At 39.7% G+C, this 18,931-nt stretch overlaps 2 protein-coding genes across 4 annotated transcripts in view; both read left to right on the top strand.

Annotated features, from left to right (window-relative positions):
• TRIP11 (thyroid hormone receptor interactor 11) overlaps window positions 1-3,608 on the top strand; it is a 34,580-nt gene extending 30,972 nt beyond the window's left edge. Inside the window, exon 20 of the mRNA XM_033010546.2 lies at window positions 1,326-3,608. Within this exon, the coding sequence (XP_032866437.2) occupies window positions 1,326-1,534 (209 nt within the window). The 3' untranslated portion in view covers window positions 1,535-3,608. The remainder of the gene's footprint in view (window positions 1-1,325) is intronic.
• A 2,923-nt stretch (window positions 3,609-6,531) lies between these two features.
• FBLN5 (fibulin 5) overlaps window positions 6,532-18,931 on the top strand; it is a 76,354-nt gene continuing 63,954 nt past the window's right edge. For 2 of the 3 annotated variants that reach the window (XR_006165161.1, XM_042791064.1), the window contains exon 1: window positions 18,307-18,804. Coding sequence is in view for 1 of the 3 variants with exons in the window: in XM_042791064.1 (XP_042646998.1) it covers window positions 18,788-18,804 (17 nt within the window). In the remaining 2 variants the exon portion in view is untranslated. Of the gene's footprint in view, window positions 6,598-8,783; window positions 8,853-8,938; window positions 9,030-18,306; window positions 18,805-18,931 lie in introns of those variants that run through there. The other variant, XM_042791065.1, reaches the window with a different exon arrangement.

Genomic DNA, 18,931 nt, shown 5'->3' with positions numbered 1-18,931 from the left:
TATATAGACTTACAGGGAGAGATATATATGCTAAAAAACACTCTTTCAATTTGCCTAAATTAGTTGGTGATACAAAGTATAAATGTCTACTGCGAAATTCCAATTTATCTCTGAAACCAGTATTATTTTTTTTTAATAAAGCCAAATTGAGTTTATTTTTACCCTTCTTCCTTGTAGTATAACAGTAGTGTAATAGATAAAGTACCTATTTTACTTGGCAAAAAAACCAATTTCCTTGTCTGGAAGAACTAAATAATTGGCTCCTTTTATCCATTCAGGTGCTAAACTGCTGGCTTGTAAAACTAGACACCCATTATGTATATCCTTCTAATTGTTCGGGTGCTTTAAGTTTTTTGTTCCTAGAAATAGACCATATGGTAGCAGTTTATAAGTGCTAGACACAAATGTCAGTATAGTATCCACACAGAAATGCATTTATGAGAATTAGGATGTTTGCATGATGAAAGAACTTTTTGTTTTAAAAAAATCTGAATAAAATCACCTATCCAAACAATTAGTATGATATGGGAATGTCAGTTTAGTTTCTGCTCTACCTCTTGTGTAGGAACCTTGAGAACAGGTTACATCTGGAGCTGAGAGAGGATTTGATGGGGGAAGGTGAGGAGTAGCAAGTCGATCGTTAGATTAAAAAAAGTTTATTAAAACTCTGTTAGAATTTGACTAATGAGCAAATGTTGAGTTTTTGTCTCAAGACTAAACTGTGACTTGCTGTCCGTGATCCTTATTTACAGGGGTTTTCATGGGACTGACCCTGGGGAAGTTGTGCCAGTACACCATGGGGTGGGAGCCCTACCTGTGTGCTGCTTTGTAGGGCATGCCCAAGGACCCTTATGCCTTTGCGTAGTGCTGGAGGCAATGTGACAGCTATTTCATGTCTGACACTGCATGCATGAAGTGAACTTGGCAAAGGCTGTTCATGCTGCCTGTCACAGAGATGTATAGATTTTTTTTTGGGTAGCCGGAGCTATTAGTGGATTTCAGCTGCCAGCAGGCACAAGTATGGTTGGCAGGTCCTGGGAGTGCCCTGATCCTTCAGTCAGTTTTGGAACTGATGGCGTGAAGTGTAGACATAGGAATCGTTCAGCAAAAGCAGCATTGGCAGATGAGTTCCAAGATGAGAGACGATAGGAAGAAGGAAGGTCTTTGAGAACATCTACCACGGCAAGAAGATAGGATTTTCATGTTGCAAAAGTCATAGGCAATTTTAGAATTTGTTTGTGAACAAATGCTGTAAAATTGGGTAGCCTTATGAATGCTTTCTAACAACGTGTTTTTGTTGTTGGGTTTTGTTTTTTACGTTTCAGATCGTGCAGCCTCGGGAGTAAGCAGAAGACCAGATACAAATCCATTTTTAGCACCTCGATCTGCAGCAGTGCCTCTCATAACACCTGCTAGTAGTTCTGGACATCTACTTATGAAACCTATTTCTGATGCATTGCCTACTTTTACACCACTGCCAGTGTCCCCTGATGCTAGTGCTGGTGCTGTACTAAAAGACCTGCTAAAACAATAGATAATCCTGTATCAATATGATGATAGTAGCACTTTAAGGAAAATGAGAACACTATGCTGTATATAATTTACCACAATGAGGCCTTCTGTATAAAGTCATGTACTTGTTTGCAATTTGTACCTTGCTTTTTCTTTTAATAATTACGAACTAAGCGGTTCTTTAGAAATCCTGAAAGTGGCATGAATAACTGCCTTCGTTATAGCAGACGTTCATTTTGGGTGTGGGTTACATCTTAAACTGAGAAAAAAAGAAAATCTGTCTTGTTGCTAGATTGTCGTAAGACAAATAGAAGGATTTTTAAACCTTAGTTATGCTCTGAGTTGTTTTCAGTTATGCATAGACAGCATTAACTCTTTGGTGTTGAGATCCATTTTTCCATTAAAAAAATCCGCCATTAGCAGCAACCTTAAGAACCAGAATTTAAAACCAAAAAGAATTTTAAAAAATCTCCAGCCAAAATTGATCTTATTCAAGGTGTTCAATTAATGACACAAACTCCAAAGAATAAGATGGTGTGCATATGAGAGTGTGATTATGGAGCAGCTGCAGTCTTCCCACACACAATTTATGACATTTACTTAATGTACGCTAGGACTTGTGTCTCTTATTTACAGGACTGGTCACATTTAGGGGCAATTTGAGATATGTTAATCTGTTTTTTGCACAGTGATTTGTTCTTCCCCCCCAACTAATAGCTGCTTTCAGCAGTCAAACCCATCAGCACCAAGGAGTTAACTGTGGAAGCGAGTGCTTTATTTTCTAGAGGTGTCCATGTGATGAAGAGTGGGTAATTAGCAAAAGATAGGTTCACGTATATAAAGACACTGTACCCTAATGGTCTAAGATGTATACTTGAGAGACTTTTTGTCTTGCAGGATTTTGTAGATCCAAATACAGGCTTAAAGCTTGAACACATGTATAGACTTTGAAGGGAAGATGCTTACTTATCTCAAATGTGTAAATAGGTCATTGTAAGACCAAGGCCAAAGTCAGTTATTCTGTAAATTTTGCTGTGATAACTTGTACACTTTGTTTGGCAGGTAAAGAATGAAGTTGCATACTAAAAGATAAAAGTCATCTTTCAAAAGTAATCTTCATAGTCAATCTGAGACAAAACATCTTCAGTTTAAAATGCGTAATTTGTAAATCTTTTTATATGCCACTCATTGTTTAGTCAGTGTTAAAATAACTGTTGTGCAAGTTCTATATTAGAACTGTCAACCTTCTCATTTTCATTAAGATCCTGGATTAAATTGTTGTAAGAGTTATATTTAAATAAAATTAATTACTGAAACTTGTACAGAATCAACCAAAATAATGCAAGAAATCTTTGCATTTATTTATGTAGAGGTCAAATAGTGGATTTCTTTTGTTGCCGTGAAATCTAGCAAAGTTTTTTTAATTGCTGTATTTACCTTGAGAACTGGTTTAGTCCCTTTTCTCTAGTATGTTAATGTTTCATGGAAGGCTTATGCAAACTTGGAAGTGAATTGACTATATTGAATTTTTATTTTAAATTTTTTAATCCATTACAGACAAGGTAATTAATTTGGCAGTTTGATTTCCGAAAGGATAGCAGCCACACATAGTATACCAAAGTAAATTCTGCATTACATAATAAATGTAATGAGAATTTGAAATTACCTCTGCAGAGAACGTTTCGGTTTGGTACTTAAAATGTACATCTTCATTTAAACTGGACTGGAGTAGGTACATTTTTTTTTTTTTCTGTAACAAATATAAAGAAAACTGAAATCCAACGGCTTCTGTGCAGTCTCTCTTGCTCTTGTAGTCATGTCTATTTACGGATATATAGCTGCTTCAGAATAAAATTGCCTTTTGTTGAGCCAAAACAGAAGGAAATGTTTTTAGTTTTAAAAAATTATGTGACTTACATATTATAAATTACAAATAGACTCATGCTGGTCACTATCCTCTGAATATACTAACTGAGCAGATCTTTTTTGTGCAAATTTTTTTCTTTAATTGCGGAAAACTTGATATGTACGTTTCTCTTCCAGGAAGCTTTATAAATGCCAATAAATAAAACATAATAAGACCGTTGTTTTCTGCATGCTGCACATCTGCTTCATTTATACCATAAGCTGTGAGTTTGAGGAGGGAGATCTAAAACCGAGCAAAGGTATTGAAGAACTTCAGAGTTCCTCGTTTGGAGAGAAGAAAATCCGCTACAGGAGAGATGTAAGAGGCTTCAGTCCTTACGTCCTAGGGGGTCTGTTGAACTACGGCAAAAATCCCCGTGGCTTAGAGGTTTCTGTTCTAGGACTTATTCCACAACTACATTGGTGGGTTTTGTTGCATTGTTAGAAATCAAATGCGCTCTGTGTTCCAGGCAGTACTTTCCCACTGAAAATTGTAGAATAACATCATTTCCTTCTTCTCTTAGACTGTTTCACAGACTCATATAAACCTTTAAGATTTGTTTTTACTGAAAGATTATCGGATATATTTTTTCCTCTAATTTTTCTTCTGTATTTACTTTGTGTTTGATAACTGTTTCATATATATTTACCTTACCAGTTTCCCACATGTAAGTATGTGACTCATGTAGTCTGTCCTGTTATTTGTGTGCGTCTTTCACACGGCAGCAGGAGGGGGGAATTCTCCGTGGAATTTATGAGCAGGTACAGTAGTTGAAAATTTTCATTTTTCATTTAACTTCATTGTTCTCTTTGACCTTGCTTTCGCAAGGAAAAAAAGAGTATGGTCCTACTAGTTTTGGTTTAACAAACTGTTATCTTTAGTGGTAAGGGAACAGAATTCTAGTGAGGAATGAATTTGGCTAACTTGATACAAGGGGGAAAAAGAAAGGTTAGGATTTTCTGTTCTCTTTCATTTTTTGCTATTCTTTGCTTGTCCTGCATTCTGTGCAGAGAGGAGGAGGTAACTGGTTGATCTTTCTAATTGTCACTGTAAAAGAATGCATAGTTCAGTTTATTTGGCTTTTTTTGTAAATTAAACTCTCCTGCATTAATCCAGTTACAGCCATGTAATTTGTCACGTTATAGTAACCAGCGTAGAATTTTTTTTACCAAATGTCCATTCTCAGCCTGCATTTTATTATTGCTTCTTACTCATGTTCTTGAACCATTTTGCATAAATAGTTACTAATAAGGCAGGATACCTGGAATATATATAGCAGTGACTGATTGATAAAGGGGAAGAGACAGAATGGAAGATGCTTCCCTTGTAAGTATTTCACATTATCACATACCTCATGAAAGCTTTACAATTTTAAGCCTTAATGTCTTTTTACTGCCGGTTTTGCTGACTTTAGTATTGCCATGTTAGCATATAAAAGTTCAAGAATAATTTTCTCAACTCATTTATTCAGACATACTTGTAAGCTTGATACCGCATCCTCCCTAACACTCCCAGTTTGGGAGTAGATTTAACTAGAATAAAACTAAATTTTTTTTTTTTTTGTCACCTACTTGAAGAAAAAAGTGCAAACATAGGAGGGATAGCAGTTTCATGGATTCTTTCAGAGAGGTCTGATTTATCTAGACATTCAAACCAAAGTAGTCTTTGTGTCAACATACTTTTCTCAACGTTTAAAATAAATAAATATATGCATATAGACACATATGGCAGTGAGGCTTGAGGAATTAAAAACGTATCTATTTGTTTTATTTTGGCTTCTTTTAAATTTACTTAAATTTAATAGTTTGTTGCCTTGAGTAGTTGTCTTTCAGGTGGAAATCTTCTGATTATCATTTTAAGAAAATAATATATAAGAATTACCAGCCTACAATTTCTGTTCTGTTGTGCGTTATATACTGCTGAATTTATTTGCAGCACCGCAAAGCTTAAATATGGACACCAGTCTTCAGTAAAGAAATAAAGGAATGGACAGCTGTTAGCATTTTATTTAAAAGAAAAAAAGTAATTTGCACATGGCATATTGGTTACAGCAGTGGCAACACTGAGTCTTGGACTACTGTTTTCATCTCAAGCATATAGAAGAGTGTGGCATCTTAAATTTCAGTACCTGAAAGTATCACTTACCTAACACTGAAACACATTTTGTGGCAAGTAGTCATTAAAGCATGTTATCAGCATAAGCGTGCAAGAAATGTGCCTGTTTGCTGGTTGTGTTAGATCCGCTGAAAGGCTGATTCGGAAAAATGTATTCCAAATTGGGAGTTCAGCCATGCTGCTAAAACTCCCAAACATTTTGCCAAGCAGAAGGAAATTGTATCAAGTGATAAAAGGCTTATTTTCCTTGTAGGGAATAACAATTGTAACACAGCTTAATTTCTTCATACATAAAAAGGGGAGCATTTATCATTCAGTAAATGCCCATATTATGTAATTCAGGGTCATTCTGTGCCACCTTATTGAGCTCGTGGCATTCCTGGTTAAATCTTATTTCTTTTTAAATGTTCACAGATGTTGTATGTCATCCTTGAACCCTGATAGTGAATTAATCTTTCTCTACTCTTGTGTTAAGATAGCCATTGGATAGCTTCTCACAGATTGGATTTTTCAACTGGTATTGCTTGCGCTCAAGTTTCTTCTGGTAGTCAGTGCCAAACTGCCTTTGAAAAGGTTAGCCTGTGATGGTCAGCTAATAAATGTTACTGTGAATATCCACAGTAACATCAAAAACGTTTCCCAGGCCTCTTAAGCAGACTGAAAACACCCCTTTTTCTCTGTTTATAGCCATTTTGATTTGAGTTCTTTTAAACCGTGGGTTGCGTTGGTTTGGGTTTTTTTGGATTGTTCTTACTGGGAACCATCCACAAATGTTTCCCCCTTTGAGGAAAGATGATACAGCCCCCTTACTACTTACGGTTCCAGCTATGTGGAATGTTGTACCCAGAAATAAATAGAGTTCCTCCTATAACTGTAAATTCTTGCAGATGTTACAGTACCACAGCTGGGATGGCTCTTGTGGTTTCAGAAGCTGACCGTGTATGCTACGAGATCACCTAACTAGAGATGAGAATGTCTTTCAAATGTTTGCACACCTGAAAATGGAGTGACATCTCAAATTGCTAAAGCAGAGATGCAGATTCACACCAAGTCAGAAGTTCAAGGTAAAAAAAGAGAAAGGGTGGGACATCACTTTCTTTTGCCATGTTTCTGGCGTCATTTATTAGGTTGACTAGAAAATTACAGGGGTCAAGAAAAACATGAATGTAGTAGCACAGTCCCAGAAGACTTGTTTTTGAGTGAAATGAGAATAAATTGATCTGATAAATTTAATAAACTTAATGTTGATCAAATTTAACATTGATAACCCTGAAAAATGAAAAACCATTCTTTATGCTCATAAAATGAAAGAATAATTCCTATTTTAAAGATACCATGTCTGTTGGTAGGGATTAGAGCTTTGCCACATTTAAAAAAAAAGTCCAATTCAACATCTTAAGCTTGAAGGAACTTCACTGAATACACAAATGAGGAAACTTCACAGCTAAGGTTATGGCTTCAAAACTGTTCAACCCTATGCCAGCTGAGCTGAGCCCTACAAACTGACAGCAGCCCAGATAATCACATTTTCAGGAGGCAGTTTCTGGTCACCAGTGGTAGCAGCTGCATGAAGCTCTGCAGCAGTGTTCCATTTTGCTGCAATTTTGCCCTAAATCAATAAAGGAAAATATGGCTTCAGCTTTCAACAATAGAAGCTGTGGCCCGAGCATTGTTTCCTTATCTAAGATAATAGAGAAAGGATCCTTGGATCCTTGTGTTCTGATTTACACTGGGAGAGACAACTTGCCATTTTCTTAAGTGACTGGCAGACTTTGGATCATAACGAACATAACTAGTTTCCTAACCATTAATCTGGTGTCATATATTAGGAGTATAAACATCTTACCCTTTGAATTATGTAGAAATGAGTGTAAATGTAATACTTTTTTTGCTACAACCCTAAAACCTGTACAATCTCAGATTGTGGTTCTCATGCTCAGTTAGCTGGAAGAGACCCATGAAGGAAGCTTGTGTGTTCACAGGAGTCTTCAATCACCTACTTCTAGCATAGTGTATTTTAACAAAGTCTAGTTTTGCTTTGGCAAGACCCAGTCTATTTTAGGATTTACACCCCCTGCTCTGAAGGAACCTATGGGGAATATATTCCCAAATTCTCTTAGGTATTTTTATGGTTAACTGACAAGTACGTGCAGAGTCAGGGACAACAGAGGAGTTAACAAGTTTCATGAAGATGTGAAAACAAGTCAAACGGACAAACAAGAGGGACACAGATTTCCTGATTGAAGACACATTAATGCACATCAGTGAAACCCAGCTATTGTGTTCCTACAGAGCATATATTTGAGTAGATCAATTGCACGTGTCTTTTAGGGCCTGTGTGCTTATTGTGTGAGTTAAACATTTACCTAGTCTGCTGAAAAAAGGAGATTGTGCAAGTGGATGAGAAGATGCATTTGCTAGCCTGCACAGTCGTTAAGTCTAACTAAAATGTGCATCAGATAGCAGAAAATTTGAAGGTGAGTATTTTTTTTTGAAGCAAAGGGTGTTACTCGCCACCAAGACTAGAAAATGTGTTTCTGAATGTACTTTACCATTTGTGAATAGCCTGACAAAACCAAAAATTAACTAACATCATTTGGTGTGTGCAATATGAGAGTAAAGAAAGAGGATTTCGCTTAGTTCCTGCTGAAGTGTGTGAGACAGGCTGTGGTCTGGGTGTCCCCAGAGAAGTACACCTGGAGGCTCAATACTTGCTTTTTAGCAGCCCCAACAATATGCCTCAGGCTTTGAAAAGACCATTCTTTTACCAAGAAAGCAGTGTTGCAGTTTAGTCTCAGTACTTCACGTGGCTGCTGAACTTAGCAGCAGAGAGTTTTGCATGTGTACCACGTGGGAATTGTATGAATGAATGAAAGAAACTGTATGCAGTGTTTGACAGGGAATAGACCCGAAATCCTATTTACCCGTTACTCAAGCTAGTTTTCAACACTTGCAGTTAAACATCTGTTTTAGTGAGAGAACCATTTAAGAAGTAGTAGTCTGTGGGAAAAGTGGAAAAATAACATAAAATTTGAGTTATGGTCAACTATTATTAGAGGTTTTTATCAATGGCTGACAGAACAGAATTTAGAAGCCCGGTCACGTGGCATTTCAACAAGCACCGATGGACTACAGATCAATGGTAGTGGAGAAACAAACTACTTACGCCTATTTTTTGTGTTTGTTAACAAAGTGAGCAAGTCTGAACCTTGCTGTACCGACAACCTAGAATGTTGCTCTGTCTCCTTAGTGCAAAGAAAACCTAACTCTTCGGGAGAGCTGCCTGGATACACTTTGAATATCAACCAGTGTCATGAAGGTAAGGGGAATCCTGGCAGTACTTTTGTGTGGGTAACCCTAAGGTTTTCATTTGCAACATCAGATGCTGCCTGTGTTTCCCCCCAGTGAATTTCAAGATGATCATGCAAGATGGATTGAATTGCAGCATGACCAACTTTGGCGTAGAGACCATATCGGGCTTACAGATTTAAGACAGGTAGGAACTATTTATTTTATGTCATTATGAAATAGTAACTATTAGCCATCACTGTAGCACAGCTACTTTGTATCTAATGTTTGTTGATAGAATAATTAATAGTCCAAGGGGTCAGGGAAAAGAAGCACCTAACACACTCAAAATGGTGCATATGTTATCATTTGGAAGCTTTCTGCAAAGACTATGAGGCAAAAAAAGTTGGATGATTGATCTTGACCTAGTGAAAGCCAGACTGGTGGTAGCTCTGTACTCCCTAGGATGGGAAGCACTGCTAAACACAACCCTCTGAGAAAGAAAAGCCGAGACTTATAATGCTTCAAGTCTAAACTTTTGTAAATTAGGGAGTAGGGCGCTAAGGACATGCCAAGGTTTTGAGAATTTGACATTTCGATGCTGCCCAGAGAGACAGAAGCCCATGCTAAGTTTGGCAGAGGCAACTGGTTTTATACAACTAAACAAAGGTATCCTGATATATACAACTTAGGTACCCTGAATCCATGTGGTTCCTGAATAGTAAGTATAGTATTATCAATAATAATATATTTACCCTAATCAAAAAAGTGGCAACTGGGTGCAAATAGTGCAACAGTAAGAGGTACTAGCAGTTTTGAGTAAATAAGGCAAGTTGGATAAGAGTATTAGTTCCTAAATGGGAACATGTATAAAAGATGAGAGCTGCAAACATTATTTCTCAGGAGAACAGGTAGTGGCAGTGAGAATGATCCCGAACTTTTGGGTGCAGGTGTCTGAGAAACTGCATATAGAAAGAGAAATAAAGGATTCAGCATTCAGATAGTCATAGGGGGAACCAACCACAGGAAATGTTGGTTATAAAATTAACTTCTACGTAAGAATGTTTCTCTGCCTCCTGCAGCAGTTTCCTCTATTGTTATAAGGTATTAAAGTATTTGCGCAATGCTTTTGTTTGTAATAAAAGGGTGTTTTCAGAATTACCAGCAAATCACTGAGTTGAATCTTGTTCTTCCATATGTTTCGGTTTCTATGCCATATGATAGATCCAACACTAAATTGTAATAGGAATAAAAATATAGTAAAGTGGCTTGAATGGTAGACTAGAGCACTGAAAAATAGTCATCAAAACTGAAACTTCTTCTGGAAATAGAATTGGAAAATATTTAGACTGCACTTTGGTCTGTATGCTGAAGTAGTGGGTGCCAATAAAAATGGAGGCAAACAGAAGACTGCCTTATTTTTGACAATAGGCACAGGAACAGATGTGTTTAACAGTTTTCAGTGAACTTAGAGGAGGCTTATTATGAAACTACAAAAATTTGAGGAGTAAAGTGTTCTAAAGAAAACGGATGAGTCATAACTGGACTTGCCAGATCTGTCTGGACCCAAACCCAGACTCTGAATAGCAGACTGTCTGCAGAGTACTCAGGGTCAAGGACCTACAAAGTGCCAGTTGCAGGCAAAGATCTTGTAGATGGTACTTACATCTTTACTGGACTATCGACAGAACAAAAACTATAGTGTGCTGCCCAGAACCTGCCTGCTTGGGCTGGGGAGTCCAGGAGCCCTCAGCACTCTGGCTGCAATGTTCTTCTGAATTCAATCAGTGGCTCCAACTTCCTTGTACTGGTATTTTTAATAGTCAGATGCTTTGTAGGCGGCCTGAAGCCTGCACTGCCCTGGCCAAATGTGACTAGTAAATCTAGTTACGTGAAAGAAAATATTTTCATTAGAAACTAAAATGGGAATTGATCAAAACCTGAAGAGCCAACCTTCCAGTTCTGGAGGGTGTCCTGGTTTAAGCCCGGAGAGCAACTGAGCACTGCTCAGCAGCTCACTCACCCCTTCCCCCAAAGGGATGGGGAGGACAAAGTAAAAGGCTCAAAATCGAGACAAGAACAGGGCAGATGATTCACCCATTATGGTCACGGACAGAAGACAGACTTGATTGGGGAAGAAAAAGAACATCAATTTAACTCGAACACCACCAACAACACTTAATTTACCAATCAGAGTAGGACAGTAAGAAATACAACCACATCTTAAAGACACTTTCCCCCCACCCCTTCATTCTTCCCGGCCTCAGTTTTGCTCCTGATATCTCTTTCTTCCCCCCACCACCCAGAAACGCAGGGGGCAGGGGATGGAGGTTGCAGTCAGTTCATCGTTGTTTCTGCCACTCCTTCCTCAGAGTGAGGGCTGCTCACACCTTTCCCCTGCTCCAGCATGGAGTCCCTCCCACAGGAGACAGTTCTCCATGAATAGTTCCAGTGTGGGTCCTTCCCACGAGCTGCGGCTCTTCATGAACTGCTCCAGCGTGAGTCCCGGCTGCAGTCCTGCCAGCGACAGTCTATCTCAACACGGGCTTCCCTCAGAGTCCCAGCTTTCTTTGGGATCAGCCACCTGCTCTGGGCTGGGGTCCTCCATGGGATGCAGGTGGGCGTCTGCTCCACCGTGGACCTCCACGGGCTGCAGGGGGGCAGCCTGCCCTCTCACCACAGGCTGCAGGGGAGTCTCTGTTCTGGCGAACTCCCCCCCGCCCCATCCTTTCTTCCACCGACCTAGGTGTTTGCATAGATATTCCCCTTACAACTCCTCCTCCCAGGTTCCCCTTGTTAAATACATTATCACAGAGGCACAGCCACCATAGCTAACTGGCTCGGCCTTGGCCAGGGGCAGGTCCAACCTGGAGCCGATGGAGCTTCGAGAAGGTTCTCACAGGAGCAGTCTCTGCAGCCCCCTCCCCTGCTACCAAAACCCTGCCACACACAACCCCAACCCAGAGGTGTAACCAAAACCCTGGTACGAGACCAAACTGAGACTGAATTGAGCCTGTAACTCCCAGGAAGAAGGTTACGTTTACTCTGTCGCAGTGACGTGGTCTTGACTTGGTGCTTGGCACTGAGCCTAACAGTTGCACTGATGCGCCTATGACTGCTACTAAAAGTAGACTACAGAGGAGAGGAGGTGGGCTTGGTGCTGAGAAGTTCCACTTCAAAAAACTGTTGAACTTACCTTCTTGGGTCCTTCCCTCTTCCCTCCCTCCTCAGCCTTCTAAAGGTATCTCGGCAGACCTCCCAATGGCATGTTCAAGTGCCACGACCTCTCGCACACCTAACTCGTCCTCAGTGCCCATTCCATGGTCCCTTCCTTGGGCTGCCAAGGGTGGCTACAAAGGCTATAGATTAAATCCTTGACTTAGAAACAGATTACAACTATTGCACCCAAATTCCCAAGTTTTTGCTGGGAAAATTTCATGTTTGCTATTTACAGTTGCCAGTTAGGAGATGGCTGGAGCTAGTTTCAGTTGCATGGAATAACATAGTAAATGTAAAAATAAATCCATATACCATGGATCAGAGCTAATTTTCTGAGTTACATAGTTGTTAAGGGTAATCTCCAAGAAATTCTATGCCTAAAAGATCAACACTGAGTCTCCTGTGCTGTGCTACTGATTTGCCCAATATAGTGGATTTACTGTTCTGTACTTTATTAAGCATTATATGGAAACCTATTAAATATAGTATCTTATTTGCTACCTTCTGTTCTTCTAGCACTAACGCAATTTTGTGAGAGGTCACACTTACGATAAATAATTCAGCTGTTACGTACCTTCACATTTAATTCAGCTGCAACACTTAATTTCTAAATGTCAAGTGAGTTCTCATAAATTGTTACTCTTCATTTTCTTGATTTGTTCTGCATCTTCTGCTGGCACTTCAATTTTAGGCAGATCCTCCCAGTTATGATTTCTTTTTTAATTCCACTATAGGAACCTCTTGAAGTTTCTCTAGCAAATGCAGATAAGGAAGAATCACTTAATTTTCTAGTGTGATCTTATCTTTTCTAAGCACTATTTTTATACCTTGTTCATTTGTTGGCTCTGTAGACCGTTTGGCAGATTTCCTGCTCTTAGTGTGTCTGAAAAAGAATTTTTTATTAGCTTTTATGGCTCTTACGATTTGTTTCTCAAACTTTCTTGGCCTGTTTCTCTGTTTTTCACATTTAACCTGTCAGAGTTTTTATTCCTTTCTATTTTCTTCATCTGGCACAACTTGAGCTTCTTGAATTTTGCTCTGAGACAGTGGACAAAATAGGGACTGATTGCTTTATCAGGCTCCAGCTATGGGCTCTGTTAGTAGTTCAAGTGCCTCTGCTGGGAGAAGGGTCCCGTGCCACCGATTTTTCACGTGGCTGCTTGAGGTTCTGACCCCCCACAGCACCCGGACAGACTGAAGCCCCTGGGAACAGCTAGGTTGCTTCTGGAGGGGAAACTCCTGGTACTGCTCAACTCCTTCTGCTGTGACAACCAGCGCGAGTCAAAGCAAAGACCAGCTGGTTGAAAATAAAGAAACAATGTGTGCTGTAAACCGCATCTGTTTGCAAGACTTCATGGGCGCTGCAGCGCGCGTCCTGCAGAGCTAGTGAACAGGACTGGCATCCCCTGCTCAGTGGAATTGCTACCTATAGCTTTCTGAATTGCTTCCTTATAGCAGCCCGCACTGCTGCAGAGCAGAGAATGAGTCTGAAAGCAAACAGACAACACACATCATTTTTATCACCCAGTTTCATAGCCAATTTATTTCCAAGCGGCATGGTTAACTTGCAAAACCCCAAAAGTAAACAGGTAAATTGTGAAATGGTGTAATCCCTGCTATGGGAATAAGTAAATTAAGTGCAGTAGTTTTTAAATTGAAGGAAAGTTTAAAAATGTCTTCTGGGGTTAGGAAAGCAGTTGAGTAAGCACAAAACAGTCAAAAGTATCTCTCTCCTCATATGGAAACTTTCTGCAATTTCTCCCGTGTTTGTCTAACATATAACCCTGGAAATCGTAAGATAAGAAAAAGATCCAAAAATGTAGGCATCTTTGCCGATTGTTTTATTGAAAAGAAACCAGAAGTATTTGCTTACATGTGCACCTACAAGAGTGAAACATGGTTAAAAAGAGAATGTTTTCCACCACTTGGAAGGCGAGAAGCTCTGGAAGAGAGAACTGATGTCAAGTATTTTTCTACTCTGGATTCATCAGCAGGGTTCTGGCAGGTGCCTTTACAAAAATAGTGCAGATACTTGTGAACATTTAAACATCCCCGTTGAGAGATGGTATTTCCACAGACTTGTTTGGGTTTGCTTAGAACCTGAAGTGTTTTAATGGAAAATGCAGAATATGCTTTGATGCTACAGAGGGCAATCTCTTGCTCTGGATAAAAACAAAGTGAATTGCCTAAGCAGACTAAAAGAAATATCAAGAAAAAAACAAAACAAAACAAAACAAAAAAACGCAGATGGGAGAAAGGATGCTCAACTAAATCTGGGAGAAAAAAAAAAAAGAAGAAGAAGAAAATCCACCCAAAATGCCAAAATGTAAACTCCATGGAAATGATGTAACTGGGAGAGGAGGGAGCACAGGTGAATCTAATGCACACGCTGCAGCAGCCGGGGAACATTTCCAGATCAACTTGGAAGGGTGAACTACTGTCTCCAGTTGGCTGCTCTAATGTGCAGCCTGATGCTGTTGTGCCAGATGTGCCCAGTGTGTACGGTGTGGTACACAAGGTAGTAAAGCACTTGAGACCCTGCAAAAGACACTGCAGTCTTCAGGCATTTAAGCATAAAATAAATCAGACCTGAATATTTATAGGGGAGGTTTCAGTGCATAATTCTGTCGGGTCTTAATTGGAGACCAATGGTTTATGTGTCCCAGACACTTGCAAAGATTGAATGTTGGCTTGCTCAAATAGTGAAGCAGACTTTAGTCTTGGTCCAGAAGTACTAAGAGTTTTAGATCCTTATTTATGCTCTTTTTCACATGGATATCTCACACAGGTGGTAGCCTTACCATGTTGAGGCAACTGAGCCCCAAGAGACAGTAGCACACCAGGAGCTGTTACATTTTCTCCTACCTAAAAACAGTAGTGTGAGCTACAGATCAACACAACATGACATCTCAGAGACTCTACGTTCCCAGTACGTTTTAGTTAGCACTAGTGATGTTTTTACAACTACACATTACGTTAATTTTCACTGTTAATTCTTGCTTGTGTTATGTTTGGCTCGGAAAGGAAAATATGTGGGGGACTGTGCTTTTGAGCTTCTGGCCTGAGCCATCTGGAACAGGTTATTGCATCGTTCATGTTATGAGATGGCAAATACAATTCAGACACTGAATGAAGCAGACTTCAGCTGATAATGTAAAGGAAGAAGGAGAGGGAACTCTCTCCAAACACCAAGAGTTTGCAATTGGGGTTCTTTCCTGGGAGGTGGAATAAAAGAGCCCTATTCTTTTTCAGGCAGAGTTAGAGTCTGAGACCAAGTTTCCCATGTGCCTAGTGCTATTCATGTGGCAGTAGGGTGAGGTGTGTGTATTTTGAATTGCTGCCTCTCATGTGTTATATCAACGTGTGACGATATCAAAAGCTTGCTTATTTGGCAGTTTCCAAGAACACTTATATCAATCTTCACAGTCAGGAAAAAGCCCAACTTGTGAATCTCATGGAGTTTAGGAGCTATCAAAAGGCAATTGTTCCTGCAAATGCCCAGCGGTTGTGCTCTAAGTGTTTTACCAGTTTTGCTGGTAGAAAATTTGGTTCCATAAGGTTTAGTAGGAGCAAAATGGATGTTTTAAGCATCTAAAGCTTGGACATATAGGGCCTTAAAGTGTCAGTTATTGGCAAATTCCTTTAGTGAATTCAGATCTATATGGCTGTCTAAAAGATGTCTAAGACTTGGCACTTAAAATGACTTTGGGCTCCTACACCTACCACCATACAGATCGGTGTGATTTGACTCTGCTCCTTCAGTTTGACAGTGTCCTTGAGAATGTTCAGGGAGGGTGAAATTTAAAAAATGACAAGAACATCTGAGCTGGGTGTTTGACAGATGTGGTTCTGGAGAAGTGTAAATATAGTATCAGAATTTAAAAAGGAGATGAAGTGTTGTAAAAGTTAGCAGATAAGGACTTGTTTTTGTAAGGCAGATTCTTTGTTCAGGAGTGCCGAGTGTAATTAACTCTTTTCGAGTTCCCTGAGCTATGTACAGCTTTTGTCTTTGCATACAGAAGCCCTTAGATTATGTTCTCCAGTGCTGAGGGACCCCATTAACCCAGTATTGTGCATTAACTGCAGGAGCATGGCGCAGTTCATACATTTGGTTGTCTCATCCAAGGAGGGTAGAGTTATGGTTACACAAGAGTTTACGTGCCCCTTATATATTACACAATTTTCAAAATCCACGTCTTAAACATAATTAGAGATATAGTTTCAACCTTAGCTATGCACAAAGAAAAATTGTAAGAATATACTCAGTTACTTAACAGAGCCCCATTTTATACTGGGGACTGTTCTGCACCTCCTCATGAAGACAAAGAAAATGTCAAGGTAATCTAAATAAAGTAGTGGATTTTATAACATGGGGGGATAGTTGAGGCCACTGAAGTGAGAGTGCTGCTAGACCTAAAGTTTAGCCATCATCTTTAGTGTAAATGGTGAAGTTGTCAGCATATGGTGTTGAAAGATATATTGAATGGTCCGTGTTTTTACATGGTGAACAAAAGGGTTTTTATTTACCACAAATGTCTGCCTTTATGCAACTCTTCATATCAAGGAGAGTTGTGAGAAGGGTGTGGCTGCATGTCATTCTTTTGTGGCTGATTGTAGTTACAGAAAGGTCCTGCAGAAATTCCGCAGAAATTCCACTTAGCCATAACATCACCTCCTTTTATTTAGGAAAAAAAATGTCACCACACTGTAAACTAGCCCAAGTTGTGGTTTGGTACCCTTTTTATACTCTCTTTTTTATCCACACCAGCTGTCAGATGGAGACAGGAAAAATCAAAACATTTGTACACTATTCCTTCTTAAGGGAGCCCCTGAGGTGATCAGCTCAGGTCTCACCTCCTGTCTCCAGCGCTGGAGCACACCTGCCAGTTGGCTGATGAATCAGAACTCTCTAGTCTGAGGCAATTCTTTGGGAGCAGACTGATGCTGCACTCATACGGTGATTCTGGCATGCATACAATGATTTTGCCATGTGATGTTGAGAAAAAGTCAGTGAAGTATCAACAAGTGTATGAAGCCAGCTCTTCATCTGGACTTACGGAGTAATGAGAATACTCACTGTTAACCTTTCGCCACAGTTAAAATTTTCCCAGTCTTTGCTTTCTATCTCTTGCCTGTTTTCTGACCCATGATAAAACTTCCCTCTCACAGCATATCCAGTGAGCTTCTTCAGAAGTTCCTTGTGTGAGTTCTTGCTAAACTTCTAGAAAGTCTACTTAAAATAAGTTAATTGGTCCCTGTTTATCTACGAATGTACCGACACTGAATAATTCTAGGAGAGTGTTTCTTTTTCCATGCAGTGCCAGTGATGTAAGCAAGTCACTGAGAGACAAACTGGCAGAAATGGCACGGAGTGTCCGGTGCAGTCGTTTTTGAAAAGTAATTTGAACAATTACAGCCAGTTAGCGAGGTACAGAGCTCTCGCATTTCCCACTGGCACTGATATGACTTGTGGGTGCTCAGCAACCCAGCAGCAGCTCAATCTTTGTGTATCAAGCTGGCTATCCATGCTTAGGGGCCAGCTTTATCAGTATCTGTTACAACAACTCTGTTTCTCTTTTTCTCAGTCTGTTTCAGAGAGATGTATGATAGATTTTTATCTTCTCGGACATTTCCCATTCCTTAGGAATAAAGGGTTTCCTCAAATGGAAAACTCAACAGAAATTCAAAGTAGTCATTTAATGTCTATGTCTGTATTTAATTTCAGTGTTCATCTTTGGGTCTAGCATAATCTTTGCAGCATCTGATTGCTTACCTCTCACATCTCATAAATGTTCTGCTTGACCTACTAGAGCTCTGCCTGTGGCAAAGTTGCAAAACACCTGAAAAAGTACATTTCCTTCCTCTTCAATCGTAACTGGAGATCTGCAAGATGTGTCTGTCACGAGAAATGTTTCATTTCACAAACTGCTCTCCTAAGTGTGGGGTCAGTTAAAAAGGGCCAGTGTTTGTAGACAAGCCATTTGTTTTCCTTTGAATGTTTAATTTGTTTATTCCTGTTTTCAAATAATCCTGCAGTCATGCAGTTCCTGTAGCTGCGATCATCATGAAGTCAAATTATTCACCTCCCAGAGGGGCAGACCTTTCATCAGTATGCCATTGGCACGAAGCAGTGAGTGTTGCATATTCATCGTCCGAGACACCAGCTAGAGGGATTTCAAAAAGCCTGGCTTTTTTTTTTTTTTTTTTTTGTTCTCAGAGCAAGGAAAACAATCCCTTCCCTTCTCCAGTCCCTTGATAAGGGTTCCTGTCCAATAACGGTGCTCTCTGCTCTGAGGCACATTTAACTGTGAAGTTTGCAGCGGGAGAGGCTTTCCTTCAAGCTGTTAGTGTTTTATCCTGGCAGGCTCCTCGAGGTTGTTGTGAGGAGTCTAGCCAGTTGGTGAGCTTTGTAATCTAAACCAGCTGTCCCAGGCTGAGGCCCCCATTTGCATTGTTTAACATACTTAGAAAATGAAGTGTTCATTTTTAACATTCCTCCTCCAATTGGTTTAATGCTGAATTACAGAAGAGAACTAAGCAAAACCAGGTGCTTTCTCTGTATTCCCTCCAGTGTCTGAGGAGGTACAGACGGCTCCTGATCTTCTCCATTACTTGCTACTTCATTCTTTGGACTATAAATGACTGAGGAACTGAAGTGCTAGCAGAGGGTAATGTTTGGAAAAACCTTCTAGTTATTCATCAGCACAGACTCTGTTTTTTTTCCACCTTTTCCTAACGGTTTTGGACATGCAAGGATTAAAAAGGTAAGTGGTATGCATGAAACTTCTTTACTTACCGAAGGAAAATCTACTTGCGGAAAAAATCTGTGGCAGGGATTTGGTATGCCAATCCACTTGCTAAAGCTATTTGCAAAGAGACAGGCTCTCAGTG

This window comes from Tyto alba, unplaced genomic scaffold, assembly GCF_018691265.1.
Source record: "Tyto alba isolate M040663 unplaced genomic scaffold, T.alba_DEE_v4.0 Super-Scaffold_18, whole genome shotgun sequence".
Lineage (NCBI taxonomy): Eukaryota > Metazoa > Chordata > Aves > Strigiformes > Tytonidae > Tyto > Tyto alba.
Note: the sequence above shows the minus strand (reverse complement) of the source record. Positions and strands in the feature narration are given on the sequence as shown.